This window comes from Nicotiana tabacum, chromosome 9, assembly GCF_000715075.1.
Source record: "Nicotiana tabacum cultivar K326 chromosome 9, ASM71507v2, whole genome shotgun sequence".
Classification (NCBI taxonomy): Eukaryota; Viridiplantae; Streptophyta; class Magnoliopsida; order Solanales; family Solanaceae; genus Nicotiana; species Nicotiana tabacum.
This window is the reverse complement of record NC_134088.1, coordinates 33,851,031-33,871,305: the sequence shown is the minus strand read 5'-3', so window position 1 is coordinate 33,871,305 and position 20,275 is coordinate 33,851,031. Positions and strand designations below refer to the sequence as shown.

The 20,275-nt window shown below is 35.9% G+C and overlaps 2 protein-coding genes across 3 annotated transcripts; one reads left to right on the top strand and one right to left on the bottom strand.

Moving 5' to 3' along the window:
- The first annotated feature begins 711 nt into the window (after window positions 1-711).
- On the top strand, window positions 712-6,216 carry LOC107827283 (uncharacterized). The gene is made up of 6 exons (XM_016654379.2): window positions 712-1,548; window positions 2,233-2,330; window positions 3,833-3,857; window positions 5,108-5,228; window positions 5,313-5,447; window positions 5,761-6,216. The coding sequence occupies exons 1-6, from the start codon at window positions 1,101-1,103 to the stop codon at window positions 5,972-5,974; spliced, it is 1,041 nt and encodes a 346-aa protein (XP_016509865.1). The 5' UTR covers window positions 712-1,100; the 3' UTR covers window positions 5,975-6,216.
- Window positions 6,217-6,449: 233 nt separating this feature from the next.
- On the bottom strand, window positions 6,450-19,751 carry LOC107827281 (alpha-aminoadipic semialdehyde synthase). 2 transcript variants are annotated; one of them, XM_075221606.1, is made up of 25 exons: window positions 19,547-19,751; window positions 18,899-19,180; window positions 18,733-18,819; window positions 18,523-18,652; window positions 18,176-18,349; window positions 17,960-18,042; window positions 17,539-17,655; window positions 17,113-17,188; window positions 16,036-16,207; window positions 15,089-15,185; window positions 14,825-14,991; window positions 14,289-14,346; window positions 13,222-13,362; window positions 12,797-13,129; window positions 12,209-12,289; window positions 11,924-11,989; window positions 11,072-11,189; window positions 10,267-10,396; window positions 9,407-9,486; window positions 8,899-9,057; window positions 8,213-8,450; window positions 7,936-8,044; window positions 7,698-7,856; window positions 7,540-7,609; window positions 6,450-6,665 (listed from the first exon to the last, which is right to left on the bottom strand). In XM_075221606.1, exons 2-25 carry the CDS (start codon window positions 19,130-19,132, stop codon window positions 6,613-6,615), a joined length of 3,132 nt encoding a protein of 1,043 aa, XP_075077707.1. In that variant the 5' UTR covers window positions 19,133-19,180; window positions 19,547-19,751; the 3' UTR covers window positions 6,450-6,612. The 2 variants fall into 2 exon arrangements, with proteins under 2 accessions (XP_075077707.1, XP_075077708.1); XM_075221607.1 differs by having other exon boundaries at window positions 18,519-18,652; window positions 19,547-19,644.
- Window positions 19,752-20,275: the final 524 nt, after the last annotated feature.

Sequence of the window (20,275 nt, the reverse complement as noted above, 5' to 3'; positions counted from 1 at the left end):
TTGAGATCGAGGTGGAGCTACTTCCCGATCGCAGTCCCTGACGTCTCTTCCTATCTTTCATTACTGTTGTTGTTTCAGATAGTATTTTATATTAGCAGACTTGTATTCGTACTGAAGAGCTCATAATTCAATGTTACCAGTTTCTAGGAGCTGTGTAATGATTTGTTATTATCTATGCTTATATTCGACATTTAGTTTCATTTATCATTTATTTGCTACTATTTTCTGCAAGTGTTATGCTGCGCTTGCCTAGTAAGTGGAGTTAGGCGCCATCACAGTCGGTGGTGATTTTGGATCGTGACACACTCTTTTTCACTATATTAATCTCACTTTTTTTTTTTCATGCATTCTACAATACTTTTTCATAACACAATACAAGGAAGAAACACATTATTTATAGGTGTAAAATTTCTTCCATAGAATAAATAACAACGAAGCGAGATAATGAAATTGTAGAACAGTGATTATAAAATTTAACTTTTAGTGGATAGAGTCGTCTGCTATGCATGATCAGGTGGAATAAGGGTGTTAAATTAAATTTATACGGTATTTGGTTGACAGAATAATTTAGTTCGCGTACCAAACGATCACTTCGAAATTTCTAAAGTGAATCGTAGCTAAAAAGCTACGGGGGACTTAGGTGCATTTGAATTCTTTTGGGGGCATTAGGTACACCATAGTATTAAAGAGCCGGTGCATTACACTGGATATTAGGGCTGAATGGTGAAGCGCCACCTTCTCTACCTGTAATTTTTGCAACTCCCTTGCCTTGTTCTTAGACCCCTGATTGAACATTACAAAATGGTTTCCTTCGGAGATCTATAGAATTTCATTTCCTCGTTTTTTCTTGGAGTTTAAAATATTCGTTTCTCACACTGGCATATTTTGATCCGGCTTTCACTTTTCCCTTTGCTCTTTCTTTGTCCAATCATATTATTAAAATAGCAGATGTTCACAATCCATTAAAAGGACAGGGCCCTTTTGCATTTTAAGCTATGGGGCATTAAAAAAAAAAACACAATCAACCATTCTCTGCTTTTGTTTTTAACCTTCGTGGGTTCTTGCTAGATGTGTGGGAGGGCATTTTTTCCAGTATCGTTATGATAAGAAGGAGAAGTAATAATTGGATTCGTCCTTTAATGGCAATAGCATCAACCTTTTCTGTTGGCCCTAAAGATTTTCAGCTTTTGTCATGTGTAAAGTTTTTATCTAATGTTACTTCGTCCTCCATTGATCTAAATGGTGGTGGTGTAGGAAAATACCCTTTTAATAATGCGACGGCTCTTAGGCTTTGGGGCTGCTGTTCTTCTTCTTCTAATGATTCAAATACAAGTTGTAACAATAAGTATGTGAATGGGTTTCAGAGGGCACAGGCTTTTGCTCCATCTCTCCCTCTCTTGCTACATGATGATGCAGAGGGAGCTAGTACTAGTAATGCTACTAAGCCTTCTGATACTAACAGCAATACATCTAACAGAGGAAGCTGTGCTGGATTCTTTAACCAAGATTTACATGACAAAATTGTTGTGGCTGTTGATGTTGATGAAGGTATTTGAAAAAAAAAACTTCTCTCTTGTAATGCTAGATTGTAAGGATTGTGATGTGTGGGTTAGGCATCAGCTTGTGATGCCTCCAGCGCAGTGGTAAGAGCACATTATGTGATGTGATGTGTCGGTTAAGCGGATTTGAACCCTATAACAGAATTAGCTTGGTTTCTAAGTGGAGAAGGTAGAGGGGCTGACCCATTACCATTGGTCCTTGAGGATTTCTCTGTTATAAAATTCATTCCCTTGGTTTATGTGTGATGACAGACATTATGTAGGAAAGAGCCTTAGATGTCCAGGATCATTGCAGTCACTGCAACAAATCTCCCAAGCGTACCTTTTTTAAGACCGAGAAATCCGTTTGGGACCAACCCTTAGGACCAACGGCAACCTTTGAAACTCGCAAATAATATGTCGCCACTCATCAAAAGTACTGGGGGCAAGTCTTCTAAAAGTACTCTCATAATTTTTGTTGTATAGTTCTGTAATCATGCTTGTTATTTTGGGAATCACTGTCATTTGCAAAGTTGTTTGCCCTATTCACAGAATGTTAACTGTTTTGATCCCTCTATCATTATCTCTTACTTATAATTCTCTCATCTTTTTTTAGTTGTGTTACTGTCTCTAATGTAAACTGATCGTGTCTGCACTTTCAGTATCCTTATTTCTTTTATTTGCTGGTTTGCAGTCCTTGGGAACTTTGTTTCTGCTCTCAACGAATTCATTGCAGATCGTTACTCATCATACCATTCGGTGTCTGAGTATCATGTATATGAATTTTTCAAGGTACCATGCTTGTCAACTTTGTTGCATATTGTTTGATGTCACATAATGGTTTTGGCTTTTGGTGCTTTTCTATGTTTTTTGCCTTTGACAACACTGGATATAAGACCAGTTTGGCCAAGTTATTAATGATCCAATTTATGAGATTTCTGTAACGGGCACCGCAAAGCAATTAATAGCATGAGAGACAGAAAATGAGGGTTTACCTCAGTTGGCAAAAATCAGACTGACTAACTGAAGATTTATACTACTAAATATTCTGTGCTTCATTTGGAATGAATTTACAAATATCTTCCACTAGTTTGATATCCAATTTAGTTCGACCTGGCACAATTTTTAGAAGAGTTGTAACGTGATATTTTTACTTTTGGTTATGGAAAATAGTCAATTTGTTTGTTTTTGTATTTTTCAAGAATAAAAATAAAGAAAGGTGGGAGTGCAAAATCTGCTTGTCCCTGATTAAAGAATAATGAAAACCCGGTACTAAAAATAATAAATCTTTTTATTCTTTGGTCACAGTTTGCAGTAAATTCGAAAAAGGAAATTAGAACAATTCTTTTTCTAGGACTGATGGATGAGAAGATACTATAGCAAACTGAGGAGTGTTAAATTGAGAGTTCAATCCCATTTTCGATTCTGCTTTAATGATGGACTTGCTTCTCTCTCTTTCTCCCCCAATGCAAAATTGATAGATACAGGAATAAAGGAAGGCTAAAAAGGGTAATGAGATTTAAGGGGCTTATGTCAGTAGAAGAAGGGAATGACAGTTGAATAGCAATTCAACATGAGCACCGGAAGGGCGTTCAAGATGCTGGGCAGATACACTTAAGATGACAAAAACAGTGTTGGTAGTTGCTGGATTCTACTTGTTGTGATGGAGCAGCAAGGACAATTTCGATAGTGCGTCATATGTGAATGAGAATACACTACCTGTAACTGGACGTGAACGTGGTTGATAGTACTAAAATGGGTGATTTTGAACAGCAGAATTTGACCTATATAGGGAAACTTTTAGGAGTCTCTTGGGGTGGAAGTGAAGAGAGGGTAATGAGTCATGACAAATTGATGGGTGATGGATAGAAAACTGATGAAGAGAGCAACAAAAGGAGATCAAGTACAAGACAACAACGTGGGTTAAAACTACTAAAATGGGTTTAAATTATGCTAGTTGGAAAGTAAGCAAGAAAAGTAGATTGTGCTGCTAAGATGGTATATTTTGGTAGTTGGCTGATCTTGGGTTCCGTGCTCTTGTCGTTTTTGTAAATAAGCTTGTGTGCAAGTCTATTGTCTTTACTTGTAAATGGTCCTCCGCTTGAGTGCTAATTAGTATTAACAATTAATTCACTTTTACCTATCAAAAAATATTCAGTAAACATAGAAATGGTAGTGCAATGTACAAAAAGATGTCCTAACTATGGAGGTATCACTTGTTTGGTTACCTTAGCATATCCCTTCTCCTGTAACTTTTGTGCTTTTCTAAGCTACCATTTCTCTAATCATTGCAGATATGGAAATGCTCAAGAGATGAAGGTATTATTGGGTCTTTCCTTTCAGTTGAGTTATTTAGGTATAGGCAAATATTCCAAGGTGTTTTTCCAGCTTTTGTTCTCTTTTTATTCATTCATTTTTAGAGTGGAGACATCAGGCATACTCTTCTTTTCTGATCTTCCTGATGAAGTAGATCTGACATAATTTCTCAAAGAAAAAAAGAAGATAAAGTACAGCTGATATCGGGGGTCAAGTTTAGCTTAAGTAAGATTAATTTTATATTGGTCATATATTTGTGACTAAGTTCCTTTCAGTTGAGTTATTTAGGTATAGGCAAATATTCCAAGGTGTTTTTCCAGCTTTTGTTCTCTTTTTATTCATTCATTTTTAGAGTGGAGACATCAGGCATACTCTTCTTTTCTGATCTTCCTGATGAAGTAGATCTGACATAATTTCTCAAAGAAAAAAAGAAGATAAAGTACAGCTGATATCGGGGGGTCAAGTTTAGCTTAAGTAAGATTAATTTTATATTGGTCATATATTTGTGACTAAGTTCCTTTCAGTTGAGAATTATGCTATTAGGACTACGTTCCTTCTAACTGCTGTGACTACAGTTCAATTTTCGAGTACAGTTACTCTTCTTTCTTTCTTCATCTTTTGGGCTAGTTGGCCCATCTCTTTTTCTGCAGTTTTTGCCTTCTCGTCTCTCTTTTCTTTTTCTTTGTCTTCTGCTTCTTTACTACTGCATCTTTTTGTCTTCTCGCATGCTTCTACTTCTGCTCTTCTTGCCTTTGTTCCTCTGGACAAGTATATCTTTTCTGTTGCTTTGCTAATGTATTGTTTTGCTGTTCCATTGTTTCCTGCTCCGTTACTGCTGCTGCTCTTCATTTTAATTGGCATTTATCGTACTTTGACTATGGAAATGACTTTAATTGGCAATTGAAATTGATAAAATTGGAATAAACCAACTGTTTGCTGTTTGTTTTTTAGTGAAGTAAAAATTAATAGGTGTTGATTGCTGCAATTGATTTAGACATATGGCATCACATTAATTTGATCTAGATGCTTGATGCATTCTTTTAGTTTACGGATGAGATATTTGTGTATCTTATACAAGGTTGTGCATTTCTTCTATTGGTGCTTTCTTTTCAGTAAATTGGTCCGCTCCTTCCATAAAAGCCCTTGAGACCTCGTTGCCTTTCCGCGTGTTGCTTTTGTATGCAGTGGTTTGACCTGCACGACATCTGTGACTAAATGTTTCTGTTTTTAACCTTACATAATTATTTTGGCAGCTGATATCCGTGTCCATGAATTCTTCAAGACCTCTTATTTCAAGACCGGAATTCATCCAATTCCTGGTGCTCGACAGGCTCTTCACAAGATGTCTAGATTCTGTAACCTGTCAATTGTAACGTACGTAGTTTGGTTGCTTCAATTAATTGTTAACTTCCACACTGAGTATTTGCTTGAGAACTAATTTGACCAATATTTTGATAGGTCCCGGCAAAACGCCATTAAAGATCACACAATTGAGTGGATTGAGAGGCATTATCCTGGATTGTTTCAGGATATGCACTTTGGCAATCACTTTGCATTGAATGGGCAGTCTATAGCTAAATCAGATATTTGCAGGTAATATCATCAGTCTCCTTAAGCATTCTGCTTTTATCTTTCTCTTTGTTCTATTTTTCTGCTATGCCTCGCCATTTTCAGATAATGTCATAAAGAAGCAGATTGTCACCCCTCATTTTGGTATCTAGCTAGCTAGCTGACCATTGTCTATTGGCATAGAATATGGAATCTTTTGTATGTTAGCTGGTTGTACAAAGTTAGTTTGTTTATATTCCGGAATTTTTGTCTGACTCATTATGGTGTATTCTTGACCTGTGAAACTTTATAATTGTGTCGCTGTTAGACTAACTTTTTAGATAACTGCGTCTGCTAGGTCATTGGGAGCAAATGTTTTGATTGATGACAATCCGAGGTATGCTATCGAGTGTGCGGAAGCTGGAATTAAGGTTCTTCTCTTTGATTATGAAAATTCATACCCATGGTCCAAGAGTGAGTCACTTAATGGGCATCCCATGGTTAAGAAAGTGCACAACTGGAGAGAAGTGGAGCATCAGTTAGTTTCATGGATAGTTCCCAGAAATTCCTGAAAAAATGTATGATTTGTATTCTATTTGACTTCATATATTAAACCAATCGTAAACCTGCTTGAAGGCGATCAAAAAGTGAAGCCTCAGCTATTAGAAGTTGGTAATCAGTAGAATAATTGTATTATCTTTTATTTTTTGTTCCATTTTACCTTTCTACTCTGCACAGATATATAACTTTCCGAGTGTTAGTAATGACACTCCTTTATATACTTGCAACCCATAAAGGTATTCAATATTGCAAATTTATTTTCTAGTTGAATTATGTGCTACCGTTTTTGGTGATGGAAATGTTAGAACCTCGAGAAAATATATTGGTCGTAAACAAGCCATAGATTTCTGTGGCTAGAAAATCATGTTATTGGAATAGATAAATCATGTTATAACTAATTAATAAGGAAATAATACCATATAAAAAGAAACAAAGCTAGTACTATGAAATCTATGATCCAAATATTGTTCTTGGATATGCTCGGCCTTTAGTTTGTAAATTATAGAAATTCTTATATAATACATAGGACAGAGTCGGGATTATGTACATCAATGACATGCTTGTTCAATGATTTACTAGGAGACAATTTGACACCCTTCAGGAAAAAAGAATCTGTTTTGATATCAAACAGACCAATGGTCAGTAAACATTATTCAATCTTCTCCAGCAACTTGAAACCATATGCCTCCAAAATATCCAGTGCTGTAAATTTACAGAAAATGAGCTGAGTATTATGTCACTAACTGTTCTTTTACAATACAACCAGAGCTGATGATAAAACACAGACAGACAATTTATCAGCTGTATGCTGGGGTAACTGCTGATATAATATAAGGAGACTGATTCCAACTAAAGCATACCTAGAGTTCATAGTTGTACTTTAAAATACACGAACTTAAAAAATTAATATTACGGTATTTGTATCAAGCCAGAGGTTTTTAAAATTTCTTTTATATTTTGGCGAAAACAAAAGGTATACTATTTGTTTGAAATAAAATCCAGGAACGAAATGAGTTCTTACAATATAGCTAGAAATATTTTCCTATCAGCAAATCATGTTCTTCACATTCTACACAGGAGAACAACCTTGGATTCATATCTTAGTTGAGAATTTCCTTATGGTTCATCCACCTTATCTTGGAAAAAGTTCCGAAATCATTTATAGTGCTTACTTGTCCTAAATTATTAAAAAATGAAGATATATTTAAGAACAAATGACGGAATATGACTGACATTCTCCTTCATTCTCCTCTTCAACTATTTTAACTTATTCCCCGTCACTCGCTTCAACTAACTTATTAACATTGTTGATTGCTGTCAATCTCTCTTACTCAAATTTATTACACCAAGCTTCATCCTCCACCTTTTACTATTTCCACCAATCAATTTTTAAGCGTAATCAAATTATGGAAAAATGATTTTAGAAAATTTTTTCAAGAGAACTTGTTTTAATTAAATCATTTTAATATCATACCAAATACACCTAATGTTACTAAATCAAACTGGATTATTCATTTCTACGCAAGCAAGCATTCCTTTCCCCTAGACAAATTGGAAATCAATGGAGCTGAACTACCTGGCTCATAAACTTCTGGATCAATAGGCCTTAGTACACCATTTGCTTTGATCTTGTTCGCAAGTAATAGCTGCAATGGGCAGAAAAGAGTAAACTACGATTTCGTCCATAATACAAAGCTACTATGATCATCAGGCACAAGTTCAATAGAAGAATACCAGAGCTCCAGTGGCTGCGGGAATCCCTACTGTAAGAGACATGGCCATGTTGGTTTTCCCATTCGCTGTCCTCCCCATTTCCAAAAGTGTGGATCTATGGGTTTCAGCATGGCCATCTGGGTAATCTACTACCACTTCATGGTGTAAAAGCACCATGTCCTAACACAAGTAACATCAACGGTAAATCCAGGTCACTAGTTGCATGTTAGTTGGCTTAAAAAGTAATTCTGACAACTACCTGCTCTGTATTGGAGTATGCTAATCTCTCTTCCATGCGCAAGCACGTAACTTCAAATGGAGATTTGCAGGATGATGGTATTTCTGTAGGCTCTTGAAATCCCAAAAATCTATTTGGATATTAAGTAAACCCCTTATCATTCAACCACAACCTTTTCTTTTAAATGAATAAAAACAGCACTTCACATTGTATACCAATATATTCGTAAAGAACATACACTTAATTTCAATACTTCAAGTAGATAACTGATTGACCTCAGATAGTTGTCTCAACTTACATTATAGTTTTTGCTGTCTTAACTGCAGTGTCCTTGTCTTTACAAAGCCCAAGTTTCAAGATCCTATCAGTGATGTATTTTTCATCAATTACTGGTTCGGGGAAAATCTGTCCGTCTATTCCAACAAGTCCCAGCAAAAATGCTCTGTGTGTGGGTTTAATCCCATCTTTAAGAATAAGAGATGGTTCTGTACAGAAGAATCCAATCTTGGCAAGTGTCCCCATTATTTGACTAAAACCTGTGAAAAATATCAACCCATAAGATGTCAACCCAAAAATTTGGTGACAAAAAAAGCAATCAAGTCTATTACTCCCACAATCCCAAAGAATTATCCACTTTGTCATTTCAAAGCATTATTTAGAAGCTACATGAACTACGTTAAAAGCTAAAAAAGAATTAGGTGCTCCTATGTGAGTGGGATGTTCAAGACCTAAATAAATAAATAAAAGCTTTTAGATGTGGCGGTCACACATTTTAAGTCTGACTCGCCAAAACCATAAAGCAGATAACAATTTGAGAAGGACGGTGTTTCAACTTCTTCTGAGCAATTATTTTTCCTTTTAATGCATTATATGGATGAAAATAAAATCTAAAAGTTATCTGTCTAATGCTTTCCTTCAAACCCTAAGTCAGACTCAAGTCTCTTTAACTGAAAGCGTTGTATGAAACCCAGTAATGTGACATGCCTTCATAGCGTAGTGTTCCTCGAAAGATTGTTGATGCTTCCTCTCCTACACCATATAAGTCTCCATACACTAAGGAGTTGCGATTTGGGAGACACTCTAATGCAAAAGCTGGAAAATCAGGAAGACGAAGCTTTGCAGCTGAATCATAAAGCCTCTGACCTGCATTTAGAATATTGTTAGCGAAGAAAAAGCACATAAATGGCAAACTACCTCACATGCCCATGCCCCATAAAGGGTGAAGATAACTTAGGGAGATAACAGTTGGAGCTTTGAAGAGCTAGTATGTGTCATTACGGGAGATTAATAGCTATTAATATTGGCTGCAAGAGACCAAAAAAATCAGATGAGGACATAAACTCTTTAAGATTGTCAATGATACATAGGAACCTATCATCTGCATATTACAGAGGCAAGTAGAAGTAGTTTTAGAAGTTGTTTTAGAATTTTAGTACAATATACTTCTTCATGGGACAGATATCAAAAGCAGTTCCTATGCTAAATTACTCACCTTCAACATGAATAATTTCCCCTTCAGATCTATAGGCTGCTGGATTCCACCCAGCTCGTATAGCTCCGGCTGGGTTCCAACTAGATAATGTTTCAACATAACAAAATTAATCGACGAATAGGATGATTGAGATGTAAAATCAGCAGAGTAGGAAGAATATTAGTCCCTCCGTTCCAGTTTATGTGAACCTATTTCTTTTTTGGTCCGTTCCAAAAAAAATGCCCCCTTTCTAAATTTGGAAACAATTTAGCTTAAACTTCCAATTCTACCGTTAATGAGAAGCTTTTATAACTATACAAATACTCTGAACCCCTTTTTGACTTGTTTAGGACCACAAATTCAAAAAGTCTTCATTTTTTCTTAAACTTCGTGCCCAGTCAAACAGGTTCACATAAATTGGAACGGAGGGAGTAACAAGTAAAAGATAACAGAGAGATTACATCCACTTCACTAATAACCAGAAAAATAAGACGAAAACTAAGTAACCCAAAATGGAAGGCGGTAAACATCCGTGTGAATGTATTACGTCCAGAAAGAGAATAATAGATCAAGTGAGTGAATACAAATAGTTATCTGCTTTTTGTGTACAGGGCCTTATGTTGGGAAAGAGAAGTTACTCTCTAGTTCAAAAGTTAGTTGAGACAGTTTAATCACTAAGGAAAATGGAAATGCTCAGGCAGTTTGGAGAGGGCACTTTATGTGCTTCTGGTTAGCAAAGAAGTGCCAATGAAGAAAGAAGAATAGAGATACCCCACAGGTTTTTGGAAATATGTCATATCAAGAAGCCTGCTCAATCAGGCTTCTCAAAATTGACAAGGTAATCTTATCAAATCAACATTCAATCGAACTTGAAGCCATACCTGAACTTATAAGCTAGTGGGTTGTTGGCCGCAGCTGGAGAGGGAAGACCACCACAGTAAGAAACGAAAGACCTGATCTTTCCGTTTGCTGCATGGGCTTGGTTGATCATTTTCATTGCCATCATATGATCTACAACATAAAATTTGTACCACTAGTTAACCAAAGATTGGTCAAAACATACTTCTTTCTCAAAAAAAAAATTTAGAATAAAAAAACAATTTACAGCAGCAAATTTGTTCACCATCAGACACTTGTATTTCAGCTAAAAGCATTGACATTTATCTCAACAATTTTCTATGATACATCTTGAGCATGCGCTGCCTAATTCATGAGTGGTATGGAGGTATTTATGTCACCACAAACAAAGACTAACTACCTATTGTTGCCACATTTTACCTGAATCATCAGTATCATTTATTGATCAGATTTTGGAGAACATAAATAGGTTTCCCGAATAAAATATTAAGCAACCAAATTACTACACAATAATAATATTCTGGACCCAGCAAGATGGGCCTAAGTAAACTCGTGAAGTTAAATGATTCAACTACTACTTCTTAGATTGACGTGGCCATCACACTTTTTGATGAAGATAACTTGAACAAAGTGATAGAAGGTAACTTGCAAATGCAGTACTATTACCATAGGTTATGCACAATAACATTCAGAGGAAATTTCATACCATGAAGAAGTTTCCAACAAATTCATTTCGCTCTTATTAAAGTTACTTATATGCAGGAGAACAGCATTATATAATAAAATAAAAAAAGTGTAGAGCATTTAATTTTCTCGGGTGAAGGTTACCTATTCCTGGATCCAAGCCCATTTCACCAAGAATAGTAATTCCAGCACATTTTGCGTCTTCGTCTAGCTTTAACATTGAATCATTAACGTAGCTAGCTGTGACAAGATGTTTCTTCAGCTGCATCAGGAGATTTGAAGCTGCATTTTAGTAAGAGTAGTCCACGAATTCAGGAGAGTTTGATTGATATTAGCTTTGAAGATAGGATTTTTCCTCGGAAAAAATTGTAAAGATTTTAAGATTTCTGGGCCAGGTTATGGTGCATTTTTTGGATTAGCTCATAAAATTATTCAAGATTCATTTGTTTCAGTACATAATCTAGGGAGAGTGGTCTCTTACGTTGTTGTTCACCATCCCCGGACATCTTCAAAGAGCTTTTGAACCCATAGACTTCTAATGAAAATTCAAGAACTGCAACAACAACAACAACAACAACCCCGTGCAATCCCACTAGTGGAGTCTGGGAGGGTGGTGTGTACGCAGACCTTACCCCTACCCTGGGGTAGAGAGGCTGTTTCCGATAAACCCTCGGCTCCCTCCCTCCAAGAACTCCCCACCTTGCTCTTGGGGTGGCTCGAACTCACAACCTCTTGGTTGGAAGTGGAGGGTGCTCACCACTAGAGCAACCCACTCTTGTCAAAACTGATTTGTACTTAATCTATGTCAGAAATCAAACTCTCTTCAAGATGCAGTCAACACTTGCAGTTTGATCAATTTCTTATTAGCTTATGTTGATTTATTTTTACTATTCATCAGGGCCCTCTTTTATTACCATACATGATACGAATCTCAATTACAAGGAGATGACACCCATAGAAAAGAAAGGAAAACTGAAAATAAAGGAAAACAAATACCTCAATGCATGATTTTGCTACAATACCATGGCAACTAGGAGGCAGTAAGCTGATGACAACATCAACCTGCTTGATGACAAGAATGACAGCATGAGACAAAGCCACTTATAACAAGAATGACCAAAGAAAAGCTTTCTGCAATCATCCAGTAATTCTAACACTATGTTTAGTATTTGGGAGCTTCAAAACTTAATAGATCCTTACCACTACCACTTATTGTCTCAAAGGCTATTTATTTTCAAAGAGAAGAATATTTCACCACGATAGGCAATCAAAAGACAATACCTGTGAGATGCAACTAGAAAGAGACTCGTGATTCGTAATATCAAGCTGAACTGCTTTTGCATTTGGAATACCTTCAGTAACCTGTACAATTGAAACAAGATTACTAATGAAAAAAAGTTCTATAAGTGAAAAAAATTAGAGCTCAAGCATAACATACAACAAATATAGATATGCAACAAATTGAAAATAGAATACATAATTAGTAACTAAATAAACAGCAAATATAGATCGCTTCATGCTGTAACAAAATCCCAATGCAAACAATAAAAAGAACTGATAAACTGACACAGGGACGGGCAGAAACATTACATTGCAGAAGCAAAGCTGATGAAAAAAGAAAATAGAGAGGAGAGTCAAAGAAGTGAACTCAAAAGAATTATATGCTGTTGAAAAAAGACGAGAACATGAGAAGAATATCTTACACAATCTCTAAAAATATAATATTAGGACAATGGAGACATAGACTTATATGAAGATATAGCAGTGAAAAAATACCGCCAAACTTCCAATTTACAGAAATGAAATCATGAGGTTCCTTTTTTCATTAAGAGTGATCAATGTCTAATGAAACTTGATATACGGGCATACCTCTTCCGCATCCTTCAAGTACAAAGAAGCAACAATCACTTGAACACAATTTTGCTCTTCAAAATCAGCAGTTATAGATGATAAGCATTGTCCGGATGACATGCTACCTATTGATGCTAAAAGTTCTGCAGCTGGTCTGCAAACCCGACCAGCACCTAAAATTAAGACCTTTGCATCAGATTTCTCATCTGTGATGCTTTGTTGGAATTCCCCAACCTTCAAAGATATCATGTTGTTTTCCTTGTTTTGAGATCCCAAAGAATTTCTTGAATAAGCAAGGGAAGTTAAAGAATCAACTATTTTATCCAAAACTGCTTTATCTTCAGCTCCAACCTGTCCAAAATAATGAAAGCAACAAGGAAGTAAGAATCATCAAGTTTCACATCATGTACGCGTAGGTCAAAATAGATTAGAGATAAAGTAACCTCCAGTTCTGAGTATGACAAAGCGCTTGTGATTTGACCAACTTGGCACTTCACCAAGTGGAAGGAGCCACCTGCTGCTTCAATAATATCCAAGGCTTCGTTTATGAGGAATTTATCAAACAAATGACCACTCAGAGATACCTGTCAATTTCAGATGACGGACAGCATAAAAAGATAAAACCACCAAAAAAATAAGAAAAGTATATATTTCATTTTTAACTCAGCAGTGACTACATTATAGCAGTTACTAATTAAAGAAGTAAAATCAGAACGTATAAGACTCAAATGCCAAATACCCTATCTTATAGCCTGTTTGACCAAACTTCTATGAAACTATAAGTGTTTATTTTGGAGATTTAAGGTGTTTGACCAAACTTCTGGGAAAAAAGTAAGTGTTTTTTTGAGTAGCTGGAGAAAGTAGCTTCTCTTTAGAAACATAAGCGTTTTTCCATCTTTTCAGGACGAAATACCTCTAGCAAAAATTCAATTTACCAAACTATCACAACAGTTCAGACAAAATCTAACCTGATGCTATGTCGATAACACATGTAAGACCAAAGAAGGCTCATGAATATGTGCTCCTCGCTATTTGCAATTTCACTTTTTGTATTTTAATTAAATATAATTGAAAATTTTAATTAAAGTCTCTCATAATAAGTATTTCAAATCATTTACCTATTTAAGTAATACTAACCGTAAAGTGAATCTTTCAATGTCTTTTTTCGTAATTTGACGCTCAAAAGCACTTAAAATTGCCCAAAAGCAAAAAATTGCTATAATACTTGCAAAAGCTACTTTTTGAGAAGTCCATTTGGCAAAAAGTAATTTTTTTTTTAAAAAAAAACAGGAAGTTGTGGAAGTTTGGCCGAACAGGCTAAGCTTAATCTTAGTCTTGGACTGTGGTTGCATGTTCTCTCTCAAGAAAACCTTTACGTTTTGAGCTCACGCCTTTTTCTTTGTCTTCTACAAACTCCTCCTCGTATCAAATTTGACATTTATGAAAACTGCATATCCATATATATGTACAGTTAACAACAAAATAAAATAAAGAACACATCAGAATTTACCAAAACGGTGTATTTCCTCCCGTTTGCATTGGAACTAGAAAGAACTGTTGAAGGGTCTCTGCCAATCAAAAGATAACGGAATATCATTACTTCCTAGTAGCAAGTACAAGTTATTTCATACCAGCTCCAGAAATATAATTTCAACGCGCATGTTACAAGCTTTACAAAAGTTATGGAAATCAAAGCGAACTGAAAAGCAAATAAAAATTCGAATAAAATTTCACGTTATGCAAGGATACACAACTTGGGAATGGATGAATTTAACATAAGAGGCATAGTTATTGATTTTATGCATACAAAAGGGATATTTATTAGTCGCTTCAGTCTAGTTGTGAATTTTACCTATGGACAAGAAAATAACTGGTTGATAATTACAGCATATCAGGACCAGAAATCACTATTGCCCACAATAATTCAACACATGGGAGTTGATCAGAGCATGAGTTCTAAAGCTTCAAGAATTATACTATTGGTTTCAAAAAGGGCGGAGATGAAAAGCACGATAATAAAGAATAAAGATAGCATGAACAACTTACTCTAGGTCAGATTTCCGCATTCGAGGGATGTATTCATACAACTGAGTAAGACGTCCGTGATGGGCTATGCAAGCTCTCCTTAAGTGTGCAGGTAACTCCTCAAGATTTCTAAAGGAAGCTAAGCTTCCCGTAAAGTGGGACAAAATATCTCCGAAATGTTGGGATGCCTATTATATGAAAGAATAGCATAGCTACAGATATCATAAACTCATAGATATATAGGCAAGTAGACAACTGTAATTGGTCGCTTGATGCTGAGATTACCTCTTTTGCAAACTCGGTGGGAAGAATATCAACAGCGGAACACATCACACCTTTACCTTCTATGTCAAAATGATATGAATCATTGGAAGGTTCATACCTAGGATCCAAGGTTAACATATTATAATAACCAGGAAATAATTATTTAGGTACATTATTGTAAATTAAATTGGAAATGAACATAAGATGTTGAGTAAAAGAAATATTTCCAAATATGACGACGGCATCTGCTCCGTCAGAGACTAAAGAGAAATGCCTTAAAACTTCGTACAAAGTTTACTTATGATTCTCATTATAGAATGTAGTGCCCAACAGTTTAAAGGAAGGAGTAAATTATCGGGATCCACTCTAGTCGAGTTGTTAGATGCCTCTCTCCGGATTCGCTGCTCTATCTTTCGTGAAAGCATATAAGTCATTATGTTAAGCATCTAATCCAAGTCTTTATGTTATCTGTGTTAGAGGAGTTAGATGTCCTTCATGTTGAAGAGTCTGACATCAAGTTGTTAGGACCTTAGTTGTTATCCGAACACTTAATCCATGCCAGAAAGAAAACATTAAGGAGTGCCAGTAAAATTCATCGCATGCCAGGATAGGTCTGGTGGCGTTTCGAAAATGGCTTTTGATGGATGGTAGTAATTTGAGCAAATTAGAGCCTAAAATGTATAGAAATACAGATGAATGTGCAATGCTAGTGCGCCAACTGATTAAAATAATAATTTCTTGTGCAACTGCATGTGGGCTTTAGGTTAAACAACCTATATGTGTTTCATATCTTTCTTTTTTCCTTTTTTTTGAATAAAGAAACTGTTACACCATTAAACTGCACTCTGACCATCTGGGTTTTTAATAAGTTCTATGGAATAAGGAGCAGTGTATAAAGTATATTAGAAATGGAAGTAACAGACATATTGACAGATACAATAGAATCTTCATAACAAGCTAAAAAGTACCTGAAAAAAGGCGAGTCTATTGATGATGTTTGGTTGATGAATTCGATCGAGCCTCCCACATCACATGTTATGTCACAGATTCCAACAAGTGGGCATCCATTTCTCATGAGGTCTTGAATCTGCTTAGTAGTCAACAACCTAGGAAACCTCTTCTCCCAGTACATACAATTTACTGGAAGAAACAGGGAGAATTACTACACATGCAGTTTCACAGAATTGCTTGAAAACCTTATAAAGATTAGTTCAAAGACTTCTTTTTCTTGCTTGGTACAATAGAATTGTGTAACAAAGTTCGGTAATATAAGAATGTCAAAACCGTCAAATGGTAGCTGAGACCATGACTCTTGACAGGAGAGTGTGAAGGTCGAGAATCAGGGAAGAAAACTAGTAGGTAGTCGAGAGTTTCTCCTTTCCTTACCAGTTGTACCAGTACTATTCTTATATTTTCCTATGCTTAGATCTCTATCAATACCTGTTGTTTCGATTGCTTCAGTTATCTTTTTTTCCTGTTGTTGTTACTATTTGTTGCTACTGCTACCTTTTTTCACCTTCTCTTACCTTCTCTTGAGCCGAGGGTCTATCGGAAAATACCTTAGGGGTAAGGTTTGCGTACACCTATGTTGGGCGGACTCTCCAAAATGATGCCGCACCCGTGTCGGATCCTTCAAAAATGCACTGCTTTTGGAGAGTCCGAGCAACATAGGCGTACACACTACCCTCCCCAGCCCCTACTTGTAGGATTACATTGGGTTTGTTGTTGTTGTAATTTTTTCTTTTAGTAACACTATTAAGAACTCATAATATGATGAAGAAGAGACTATGTTTCCATATAATACAGAAGAGGCCAACAAGTTATCATAGGCTCTAGGGTGATGAGTCCTACAGTCAAGCATTGAGAGATCTGATTCACTCCGGAAAACAAATGCATGCTCACATCTAGAAAATGACAGCTTACAGTTGGCGAGAATGTATCAAATTTAGTCAGAACAAGGAAGGAAATACATAAGACTGGACACTGAAGTAGATTTCCTAAAAGATGATTAGAATATGAACAGCAAATGCCTGACCATCACTGACCTATGACAGATGCATAAGGGGCTATTTTCTCATGGAAAGCAGGTCCGTATTGCTCTGGATGTGCATAGTAATCAATCTGAAAAGAGTTACATGTCTAATGTTAGCATAATGCACAAGATAACATCATGGCAGGCAAGGAACTTGGATGCTTTCATTTTCAATAAAGTTAAATCAAATACCAAAATCAATGCGCACAAACTCAAAACTTTGATCTCGTTCCCGTTTGCATTTATTAGAAATACAAAGACCATAAAACTACATAAAGAAGGAAAGATTCCTTTATATCTTTATTCAAGTTTAACAAGAACATAGACTTTTTAAAGGTATCAATAGATCATCAGTATTTAGTTTTTCAAAAAGAAACAATAAAAAACAGAATATTTTTAAAAAAAAATGATCATGCTTTTAAATGGTAAAAGTATGTACCTTATCAAAGGATTTTGAAGGATTTAAACGTTCCACCATGTCTTGGCAGGTCGTTACGCAACCATACACTTGAAAGATTCTCTTTGATGGATGTTTGGATTGAGTAAGATCCCTAGCCTACACATGAAAACAAGATTTCTCTAACACCAAGTTAAGAAAGTTTCTATTTGAAGAACAATAAGTAAAGATTTGACATGTGGCATGAAAAGTCTTAGAGATCATTGGCATTTATGTATCTTATTGATGCAAAGTAGGTTCAGAAAACAAAGAGGTGTTACAGTGGATAGACTTTCACATACCTTGCGCTCTGCTTTCAGAAAGCTTGAAAGGAGCAAAGAACTAAAATGATAGATAGAAAACTCACTACACTGTGGAGCAATATATCGAGTACATTATCTTACGAAAGTATGCTCAATCTTACCGTCTCATGTAGTTCTGAAAGTTTTCTTGGATCCACAAATGTATGAGGAAGAAGCTTAAAAATTTCTTGTGCACCACGAGACACTACATAGGATATACAAAATTTATCCAAAACATATATAATGAGAAGTTTATAGAATGATCTGGTGAATATAGTGGATTAATGAAAGAGGAAAATACATCAATATACTGCAACTAGTCAGCCTAAATTACTTACCATTTCCAGCACCAGTGAAAACAAATACAAGAGGACATATTCCCGCTGGAAGCCCCATGGTCGCTATCTCTTCGCCAACAGAAATTACTGCAGCCTTAGCAGCAGCCAATGAAGAGTACATGTACGATGAGCCGAGTGAGAGAAAGGGCGTTGAGTAGCCATGGTTGAGATACCCTGAAATGTTCATCCTTATGTATAAGAAAAGAGACAAAGGCAGAAAATAAAATAACACACACACACATTTACGGGCGTCTGCAAAGAAGATAAAGAGCAGGGTCTATGATCATACGAAATCCCAAGCAAGTATACATAAATGACTTTCAAGTTACAAACAAATGCTTACTTACACAGTCCTAATCCGCGTAGAAAATCAATCATTCCAGCTCGACCAGCAAAACTTCCAAACGCAAGTAACCTCTTCCCAGTGTCTCCAACTATAAGCTCATAGTCGAACAGAGAAGCCCTTTCAGCTAGTATCTAAATATCAATGAGAATGTTAAACGTGGAGGGAAAAATGACCATGGCTGTTCAATCATTGCAGACTAGAATATATATACCATATCCAACAAGGGCATATTTTCCTTTTGTGCCTTGTGAGTATGTGAGAAGAATGCATAGGCCCTATCAGGAAGAATCATCTCCAACTGTATTCAAGTTGAATTAATTATCTCAATAAATAAGCAAAACACAAGGATTTGAGAGAAGAAAAAAGTTAGTACGTACCTTGGGCTGTTTGATACCCAATATGAGACCACAGTCGGACAAGTCCTCAGAAATCTCGCATCCAACATCCTCATAGAGAGCATCATGATGAACACGCTTTGTGGATGGCTGCACGATGATGCGCGACACTCCAGTATGCAGCAATCGAGCACAATGTGAAGGAGTCAGAGGAGCTCGTCTTTCCCACTTGTTCGTCGCCTCTGAGAGGATACCAACTACACCATTTCCAAACATTATGACTGGACCAACTATTTCTCTTGATCAAATTTTGGCAAAATCAGTCTTGGACCCAAAGACAAAGAAACAACAAAAACAATGAGTCAATTAATTAGAAAATAACTACTACATAATTTAACTTCCTGTACGCTATTCCAGTAATAAAACAACAAGTGGAAATAAGTGAAATTGTGTTTTAACTAAAAATTTGAAAACTGTGAAATGATCACTCTTATGTTTGCTAAAATTACAACATAAAATTCACATAGAAGTTGCAAACATTACAGAAATCCCCCAGGAAAAAAAGAAAAAAAAAATCTACAATAGTTTTAACTGCAGCGGAACAAACACACACACACAAAAGCTGAATAGACCGAAAAAGGAGAAAAGCAAAAAAGGGAATCCATGGAATATACATGAAAAACTTTTTACCTGACTTATTGTAAACTAGTTGTACTGAATCTTTTCCTTCTTTCTTTTCGACTTCTCTTTAAACGTGAAGTCAATAATAGAGAGCATGAAAAGTTGTTGTTTGATCAGAGAAAGAGCAAGTATTTATTGATAGTGAGAAGCAGTCACCAAAACAAGCAAGTATGGGATTTTGATTGGTACAATTTCGACTGGGAACTGACGTGTCATTGTGATCGAAAAGAGGAAAATCTCCACGTATTGAGTATTGATGTTGAGTCTAACTAACGTAACCGGCCTAATGTTTACGTGTCATTCACTTCCACAGCAAGTCCTTTTGTCCTTTTCCCGTTCTACGTGAACTGCTCTGCCTACATTAGCTTTTTGTTTTCTTCCTCGTGTCATCTGAAAGAGATATTACATCTGTTTTATTCCACGTGACACTATTTCTTTGTTACTTTATTTTTAAAATATTGATATCTTTTTATATTTAATAATTTAATTTCGTATTCTTTTTATTCTTAATGACATAAGTATTATTATAGACACAAAATTTTTATGATGTATTTATTTTTTAAATTTCAAAACCAAATTTTTTTGTTTGATTTCTTACCATATCAAACACTGCCAAATAAATTTCTAACAGTGAATGTAAAGTACAAGAATACATTTTGGCCTTTTGCCGTTCTAGTGAACTGCTACCACTGTTTCCTTCGTTTTTGTTTTGGTTTAATTTGTTGCCTTTCACTCTTG

Excerpts from the sequence above, each read along its gene's own strand:
- LOC107827283 (XM_016654379.2), top strand. The coding sequence starts at position 1,101 with ATGATAAGAAGGAGAAGTAATAATTGGATTCGTCCTTTAATGGCAATA. Across the intron at positions 1,549-2,232 it reads GGCTGTTGATGTTGATGAAG|TCCTTGGGAACTTTGTTTCT; the intron begins GTATTTGAAAAA and ends GCTGGTTTGCAG. Across the intron at positions 2,331-3,832 it reads ATGTATATGAATTTTTCAAG|ATATGGAAATGCTCAAGAGA; the intron begins GTACCATGCTTG and ends TAATCATTGCAG.
- LOC107827281 (XM_075221606.1), bottom strand. The coding sequence starts at position 19,132 with ATGTTTGGAAATGGTGTAGTTGGTATCCTCTCAGAGGCGACGAACAAG. Across the intron at positions 16,208-17,112 it reads CCCTTATGCATCTGTCATAG|TAAATTGTATGTACTGGGAG; the intron begins GTCAGTGATGGT and ends TGTTTCTTCCAG. Across the intron at positions 14,992-15,088 it reads CCACCGAGTTTGCAAAAGAG|GCATCCCAACATTTCGGAGA; the intron begins GTAATCTCAGCA and ends TTCATATAATAG.